We start from the raw sequence: 9,077 nt of genomic DNA, 5'->3' as shown, positions 1-9,077 counted from the left end.
TCTTAAAAGATAGACTATAGCATTAGCAGAATAGGACTGGGCTAGTTGTGATATGTTAAAGGTACTCTGACATCAATACTGACACTACACCTGCTCGTCATGCAGGCTCAGCAGTAAGAGCTACTCCACTACACACAGAGTACACAATACACACCACGTCGTCTACAATACACTACGAGAAAAATGACAAACCCCCCCCTCCCCCACAAAAAAAAAAGAAACAATACCCGCAAGAAAACCACACACGTTAACCCCGCCCCCCGAAGATAAAACACGCACATACGCACAGTCCGATTATATATTTTTTTACATTACTGTACAAAGGGATGAAGAGTCGTGGGGCCAGCAGATGGCGAAGGTCGGGACGCGTGGAGAGAAAGCGCGGCGGCGGCGGCGGCTAAGCTACAGCATGAATACACGAGACAGGCGACCGCACACAGGAAATGGTCCGAGCTACAAGCTGTCCTCAATATGCACTGAGAATATTAACTTCATATTCACTTTTTTTCTCTCTCTTTTTTCTCTCTCTCGGGCAAATAAAACCTCATTCAGAAGAAGTGTGACGCTCCTCAGATCGTAAAACCTTTTCCCCGCTCAGAAGGAAGCGAGGTGATCATGTATTGTTTCAAAGAGCACCTGTTTTTTTTGCATTAATTTGATTAAAAAAATAAACGCTATTACAAAATACAATGTGTGGTGAGAATATTTCACGAGCGAACCGAAAACCGGAAAGTCAAAACAGATCGAAAACCAAAAGCTACAATTCTCCACTCGTGTGAAGAGCCGGTGTGTTTCCATAACCTTCTGTTACAAAAAGAAACCTGGGGTAGAAATGTGTGCTTGTTTCAGAATGCTCACTGTGTTTATGAATATTCTCCCTGTATTTCAGCTTACTGTGCTTATGATTATTCTCACTGTATTTCAGCTTACTGTGCTTATGATTATTCTCCCTATATTTTAGCTCACTGTGCTTATGATTATTATCACTGCATTTCAGCCCACTGTGCTTATGATTATTCTCCCTATATTTCAGCTCACTGTGCTTATGATTATTCTCACTGCATTTCATCCCACTGTGCTTATGATTATTCTCACTGCATTTCATCCCACTGTGCTTATGATTATTCTCACTATATTTCAGCTCCCTGTGCTTATGTTCCACCTCCGTTGGGCCTTCATGACCCTGGGTGTCAGCATCACCCCATCTAGTGGGGGAATGGAGCAACTGCGACCTTCATGTTGAAACCGCTCTCCTCTTCTGAGGAATCACGGGGGATCGGTCGGATTCAGTTTGAAGCTGTGCTCCAATATATTTGAGAAAGTGGTTGAAAGAAACCTGACGAGCATGAACATAGATAATATCCTTAAAAGGACAGTTCACCACTTTTGGGATGTGCGCTTATTTTTTTCCTGAGCGTTAGATAGTTAGATGGTTTTGCTCGCACGTCTGGATGCTAAATATGAAGCTGGTTAGCTTAGCATCAATACTAAGAGCTAGCCTGGCTCTGTCCACTTGGTTAAAAGCTCATTAATCAACACATAACTTGTTTGTTTGATTCATCCAAAAGCGTCAATACGACAAATGTGTCCAAAGACCAGCAAGATGTTTGTTGTGCGTATTAAACAAACAAGATAAAAGGTGTTAATTAATGAGCATCAGAGGGGCTGGAGGCCGATTTCATTAAAAAAAAACCGTCAAAACGGCTGTTACCCCCCCCCCCCACCCAGTCTCCAGCCTTCATGCTAAGCTAAGCTAACCAAGTAGCGAGGTGCTATCGATAGCGCTCGACCAAAAGAACGCGAAATGAGAGCATTTCACAAAATATCAAACTGCCCCTTTAAGTCTCTCTCTCCATGCAATATTGCAACATATACGATCTTGTATATTTTGAGAACGTGTTGCGCTGCTCACGCTGGTATTTTTAGCCGAACCCCTTCAACATCGTTGGCGATTTCACAAGAAAAACTAGGACGTGAAGAAACACTACAGCCGGACCTGATGCAATCCCAGAACCCAGAACCCCCCCCATGTGAAGCTAAAAGCATCTCCCGACCACCTGAGCAAGCGTCCAACAAAGCAGGCAACGGAGCGCGAGATCTTCACACAGCTCATTCATGTATTGTTCAGTGTTCAGACATAAGCCGGATGCTGTGCTTTCCAGTTGGACCCTTATTATTATTATTATTATTATTATTATTGTTTTAGGAAAAAACAAAAAACCCCTTTGCATGGTAGAAAAACAGGCCCCTCTCCGTCCCGTTACACCCTCCAACAAAACAACGGCGACGATTCCCAGTCACAGATGAGGAATGGTAAACGTGGTTAATCGTGATTCTGTAGTTGGTTGTTTTTTTTTTATACTTTTTTTTTTTACAAAATAAACATATGCTGACTTTGATAATTATGTACTAAGTTACTTTACAATAACGAGAGGTAAAAAGGAGAACTCTACCGAGAGAACGATACTATACAGCTACATTTAAACCTACATCACTCATTCAAGATGCTCTGCACTCTTCTGGAAACAAGCTCTGCGTCTCTGCACCGGTCAACAGCTTGGCTCAGAGCTTTGAATGACTGTAAGAGACTGACACCGTACCAGTCTTGGTATACAGTATACATATACACATATACATGTATATGTATGTTACCAAAAACATGTTCAGGACTCAGGTAACGCAGGTAATGTTTTTGGTAACATGCCTTAATGGGGCAGATTGCTACGACCCACGGGAGACACAGACTGCGACACACCCACCATCAACCGTCACCGGCGCCTCCTTCATAGGCCGCATCCCAAGAAATGCCTGGAAGACTTAAGGAGCGATGGCACTTCTACGTGCGGAGATGCATCCACCTGTTTTTGTGTAAACGTGTGGGGTGTGTTTTTTTGTTTTGTTTTTTTTTCACGAAAAAGGTCACGAATGGAGGACATCTCCACGGGAAAAGAGTGTCAGTCGGCCAATCTCGGGTGTTAAGTGTGCTCTGTCGAAACCTTTTTTTGTTTTTATTTTTAGAAAAAGAAGAAGCAGCATAAAAACAACAACAGGCTTAGTATTAAGCTGAGATCAACTACGGTTGAGGTCACTGTGTGCTGTAAAACGTACAATAGTGTGAGCGTATGGGTGTGACTGAGTGTGACCGCCTCGCTCCCCCCCTGGCCATTGACTTTTCCATCTTCGAGCGCCATCCAACTGTTAAATGGCCGTTATCACAGCACCACTGTATGTATGTATATCTATATCGCGTCGCAAGTCTCCAGCTGTCAAATCCCTGCTGCTAGAAAGTCCCCGATCCCACACAGGCCCAGCTGACAGAATAAAGGAGGACAGTGTGTGTCTCTGTGGTGCTGCACAAAACAAACACACAATCTACTGGACCTCTAACTGCACATGAAGATGACAAGTTTTACAACAAAAAAAAAGAAAAGAGAAAAGAGAAAAAAAAAGAAAGGAAAAACAACCTGCATTATTAAATTATGTGGAACAAATTAGCAACCCACGCCCACGCTTACATACACGCAACACCTTTTGGATGACAACCCAATTTTCTTTTTCTTTCTTCCTTTCACTTTTTTTTTCTTTTCTTCGTTTATCTAGAGACAACACGCAGATAGATAGATAGATAGATAGATAGATAGATAGATAGATAGATAGATAGATAGATAGATAAGATAGATAAGATAGATAGATAGAAGAGGTTAGGATAGATATAATAAGCCCTTACAATATGTAAAGGTCTCCAGCGAATGGGATCTCCCCCACAGAGGACTGTGGGAAAGTGGGTTGAGGATGGAGGAGAAGGGAAGAAGAGAGGGAGGAGATGGTGGGGGCACGGAAGGGGGGTGGGTGTGGGGGTGGGGGATCCGCGTGCCCGGTAGCGCTGGCAGAGCGCGGTGCCGTCTATGCGCGGTGCCGTCTATGCGCTGGGGTTGGGGCTGTTGTGTGTGTTGGTGGAGCCGTTGCTTCCCTGGATGGTGAGGCTGATCTCATCCCTCCTCTCCTTCTCCTCCTCCTCCTTCAGCTCCTCCTTCCGCTCCTCCATCAGCTCCTCCTTCTCCCTGAGGGGATGAGACTCCACCGTGTCTTCGGAGGCCAGGGGGGCGTAGCGGCCTATCCGGTGCTCCTGCAGGGCAGGGCCCCACGTCGGATGCGGCTTGCAGGCGAACTTCAACCGCTGAGCGAGAAGAAAGGGAAAAGAGAGGGAGAGACGTCCGTCAGAGCAGTCGTGAAGTAACCGTGACGACGAATACCAGCGCCACATTATGTTCATTAAAGCTGCTTTCACTGGTTTGACAATGCAACTGCTTTCAGTCTCCACGACGTCAACTGACGCTTCAATTAAGTTTGACTCCTCCTTCAACTCTTCCACTGCACCTGCTCTCATCTGTTATACTTCCAGCGACAGTTAAAGTGCCACCAGCCTGTGCACATTAACCTCACAGTTCAAATACTTGACTGACGTTCAAACCGTTGTCACTGCTCGTGATTATTCATCTGTTACACTTCAACTGCCTTCAGGGCTTACTCACCACTGACGTGTCAGCTGCTCTCATGGCTCAGACGTCAGCTGCTCTGAACCGTGTAACGGCCCCGAGTGGATACGTGATCCATCCAGTACGAACTGGTATTGTGCCGAGGTAAATTAAATGCAACGTTATCGTGATGTGTTCAAATGTGCTCTTGTAAAATGTAGTTGTCGGCGTTATTGAATGAATACAGTTGTTTTCACACACACACACACACACACACACACACGCACACACATCTCCGGGGGTGTGTGTACCTCTCTGAAGGTGGCCCCTGGGGACCTTGAGATCTTGTAGAGGGCATAGATGGGTATGCAGAGCACGGAGGACATAGACATGGCGAAGCCGATAGCCAGAGACCAGCTGGGATACACGTAGTCGTTGTAGGTGATGGGCTTGTACTGGATCACCGTGAAGATCAAGATGAACTACGGAACAGAAGAGAGACGGTGAATGAGGGTGGCCGTCGTCGTTTAGAGCAGGAGTCTGAAAAAGCTGATGGGAAGGAAACTTTATTTACAAACAGGGAGAGGACGGAGAAAACTAAAAACAACCAAAACATTTTTTTTCTTCAATATCTGTAACTAACATCCAACATACCATAGAAAAGTCGTGAAAACCAACACATGATCACGATGTTACAGTATTTTATCAATCCGTCCAAAGAAAAGGCTGCTGTTGCATTCGTCAAAAAGAAAAGAAACAAAAAAAAAAAGACAAAACACTACTTCCTGTTTACAACAACAGCAAAAACGCATTAAGTCAGTACGGGTGCAATCACTGTCGACAGCAGAGCAGCAGTCGGTTGTTTTTATTTCAAAGATGCAGATAATTAGGATTATAAATCGCAACAGTTCCCAACAGCAGTGAGTTTGGTCACAGTTCGAGCAGCGCGAGGCATTAATCCGAGTCGTGAAGTGAAAAGAGAGAACAATAAAATGGCTGAAATCTGACCAGTAATCCACAACAATGAATTTCTTGGTTGGCCCGGCAGCTTAGGGGGCTAATGCGCCTGCTTGGGAAATACCACATCGATATCCATTTGCTTTTTTCGAAGTTTACACTGGAAACAAAGCCAACAGAGGCCAAGCAGATTAGTGTTGACGGCGGCTCAAATGTAGGTCAGGTCCCACACAATGTGACACCCTTCAGATCGCTGCATGGGCCTCGCCGTTTTTGTTTCCCCGCACCAATCAAATGCAGCGATGGTTGCGATTACAGGTTCGATTCCCCCGGTACGCGATGTGTGTGTTCACTTACACTGATGATGACGGGGGAGATGAATCTCCAGCAGACTTTGAAGAAGAGGGGAGGAGGGAAGCCCAGCATCATCTCCACGTCTTTAAAGTATTGTTTGTGGCCTGCCATCAAAACAAAGAGTTATTCGAGATTGATCGCCTTACATTCCAATCACGACATACACATATACATACATAAATATACACGTGCGAGTCAGCGTAGGGTCTCTCTCGTCTCTTTACCTCAAAGTGAACCATAGACCGACTATATCAGTGATGTATTCTATTATTATGTTTGTGATGTATCATTTCAGTCTGCGCATTGCGCGATAGTCACATCACAGGACGAGCGTCTACGTGTTACGTGTTTAGTACGTCTCAGTGCCTTCAAGAAGAACCAGTTCAAAATAGAAATGCGGCCCTAAAAAGTTTGCACAGAGTTTGACTGAAAGTTTCCTTTTTGCTGCTGATTTGAATTCTTCTCTTGATTGGACCAAGAGAAACTGCTGCGGAGCTTGTGTAATAACAATAACATTATCTTGCCTATCAATATATGGACTTAGTAGAGGACCCCTACATCCTTCTAATATGAATTCCGTGTCCGTGCCTGTATAAAAAGGCATGGCTGTGTCTCGGGCTCTAGTTTGTGTGTTTTTGTCATTTTTCTTTTTTGCGATCGTTTAATTTGAGTGTAAAGTGGAGAGTTTTCGATGAAGCTCACGTTCCTTCAATTCAAAGACGCCGGAGACTTTAAATAATAATCAATTACTTCATAATAATGATTGTTTATTTATCTTGTAACTAGTAGATATACCGACTCTTAATCAACGTCCGCCTCCTACGCGCCTGTCCCCATCTTTTTGCTATCACACTCTATTGTAGCTGCCCTGAAACGCTCTCTTTATGGCGTTTCATAGTAAAGTTGATGCGTCGCGGCGTAATTTCTTCTTGTAAAAAAAAAAAAAGTGAGGTGCGACGTCCATCCTTACCATAAACATACATGATGCAGATGCACATGATGCAGGAGACGACGACCAAAGAGAAGCTAGCAGCATAGTTGTCCATCAGTAGCAGCCAATAGATTCCTGCCTGCACACAGAAAAGCAGACAAGAGAGTCACCTCCAACGAGAGAACACCAGAAGACAGAAGACACAATCTGCGTGTGTTTGGGACTCACCCGTGTCGTTAGCGGCACTCCCAGTAAGAATCCAATTATGGCCACGGACAGTGTGACAATCGTCTTGTTCCGGATGATCCAGTCCGTACCGATCTCATCGACAACGGCCGTCACCAGGGTCTCCAGCAGACAGAACTACCGGGACGGGGATGAAGTTGGTTTATGAATTCATTAAATGAGAGCGGAGTTTGGACGGCTGCTCAAACTTCTTCTTACATGATAAAAACGAGGCTACCGGGAGTGTTGACAGTTTGGAGACAGTTTTACGTTAACAATTTACAGTGGCATAACGATTCCAGTTCCAGGCGCTACAGTCGGTGGTGGAGAATAAATGAGTTTTGTATTGACAAGGGTAACACATAACAAGAGCCTACAGCCCAGATAGAGGTCCTGTGAGGCTGTATTTGTGTTGGTGCTTGAAGCTAACCGCTAACGCGAGCATGCTACCGAGTTCAACATGACAACGTAAACACAAAGCACAGCTGAGGCTGATGGGAGAGATGTTGCAGGGGTGACCTCCGAGGCTGAAAAGACTTAAACTCTCATTCTTTCTAACGGACATCAGGGGGCGACCTCCTGTGGTTGCAAAAACATTTAAATGATGGTCCCTTTTAGAGTACAATAAATACGCCGAAGACACAAAATACGTGTCTCTACCACTAAGTACTACTTTAACCCTTTCACAGTTTGTCTTCAGTTCATCAACGTTGATTGTATTAGGCAAAGGCTGTTGTTGCCTAATAATGTCTCTCCCCCCCCCCCCCCCCCCCCCCCCTCATGTCTCTTCTCTTCGTGTCCACAAACCAATGGGTATATAATATATATATGCCATACTCATATATAGAATGGTATATGGGAGAGGGATCCCTCCTCTGCTGCTCTCCCCAAGGTTTCTTCCCCTGTTAAAGGGTTCTTTTGGAGTTTTTCCCTGTTTACGGTGCGACCGTCCTGGGACAGAGGATGTCGTATGCTGTATAGATTGTTAAGCCCTACAAGGCACATTTTAGATTTTGGGCTAAACAAATACATTACATTTAATTTAATTATATAAGTATTGGACACAGTATGATATGGACCTGATGATGGAGCTAGCTGAGAAGTTAGGGGATCAACAAAGTGATGACTAGTCAAAATGAGGTGGAATATTGTCTCAATAGTTGCTGGATGTTGGATCACTAAGGTCAGGACGGTTCATCCTTTAGGACAATGAATATCTGTGTAAAAGCAGTGGGGTCGCCACCAGGCAAAGTGTCAATGGAGTAAATTGAAAAAAATAGAACAATCATATATGCAGTGTGGGGCAATTACTCCTGTTCCATATCAGATACTTCCAATACATTTGATTTATCACACTGTCCAACATAGTTGGCACAAAAGGCACACTGTCAGTGGACTACTAAAAGTAAATTAATCACACAGCATTTGTACAGAATTGATTCAATCCCAAGCTTTGAAAGAGTGTGCAGTGTGTCCAGCCTCACCTGAGTCCCCAGTCCCAGAAGAATGAGCATGAAGAAGAACAGCAGTGACCAGAGTGGTGAGATGGGCAGCAGAGTGAGGGCTTCTGGGTAGGCCACGAAGGCCAGGCCCGGGCCGTGGTCGGCCACCTCCGACACGGGGACGTCCAGGTTGTGTGCCATGAAGCCCAAGATGGAGAAAATGACAAAGCCGGCATACACGCTGGTCGCACAGTTGGTTATGCTGATGATGATGCTGTCTCTGTACGAAGAAAAGGGAAGAAACAGCACGTTGGGCATTAATTCAACCGCTGGGAAACATTTACAAGAACACAATCAGTTCCATTCATTCCTACAAAAAGCAACTAAAATAGGACTCGACAATTGATGAGGTGCGCTTTGGATGGAAACTGGTGAAACAGACGTCATCTTAAAGATGATGACATGCATTGATGTTTTTCACTTTGCTTCAATGATTTTGGATTGCTGATCACTGATTCGACGTATTGATCCAGGTCGTATGTATCGTTACACCCTTAGTGATGAGGTGGTTATGTTTAAGCAGCCTGTAAGCACTGGCTCCCTGTAAAATCAAGAATCACATTTGAAATTCTTCTCCTCGCCTACAAAGCCTTGATTGGTGATGCACCATCATATCTTAAGGAGCTTGTAGTA

At 44.6% G+C, this 9,077-nt stretch overlaps 1 protein-coding gene across 5 annotated transcripts in view; it reads right to left on the bottom strand.

The window, feature by feature from the left end:
* Positions 1-532: 532 nt before the first annotated feature.
* The window catches only part of slc6a9 (solute carrier family 6 member 9), a 94,879-nt gene continuing 86,334 nt past the window's right edge, over positions 533-9,077 (bottom strand). For 3 of the 5 annotated variants that reach the window (XM_034556521.1, XM_034556522.1, XM_034556520.1), the window contains 6 exons: positions 8,427-8,664; positions 6,946-7,080; positions 6,757-6,856; positions 5,790-5,890; positions 4,787-4,957; positions 533-4,177 (listed from right to left, as the gene is read on the bottom strand). In XM_034556521.1, the coding sequence (XP_034412412.1) occupies positions 3,920-4,177; positions 4,787-4,957; positions 5,790-5,890; positions 6,757-6,856; positions 6,946-7,080; positions 8,427-8,664 (1,003 nt within the window). In that variant the 3' untranslated portion in view covers positions 533-3,919. Of the gene's footprint in view, positions 4,625-4,786; positions 4,958-5,789; positions 5,891-6,756; positions 6,857-6,945; positions 7,081-8,426; positions 8,665-9,077 lie in introns of all 5 variants that reach the window. The other 2 variants (XM_034556524.1, XM_034556523.1) reach the window with 2 other exon arrangements.

Source organism: Cyclopterus lumpus, chromosome 17 (genome assembly GCF_009769545.1).
Source record: "Cyclopterus lumpus isolate fCycLum1 chromosome 17, fCycLum1.pri, whole genome shotgun sequence".
Classification (NCBI taxonomy): Eukaryota; Metazoa; Chordata; class Actinopteri; order Perciformes; family Cyclopteridae; genus Cyclopterus; species Cyclopterus lumpus.
Note: the sequence above shows the minus strand (reverse complement) of the source record. Positions and strands in the feature narration are given on the sequence as shown.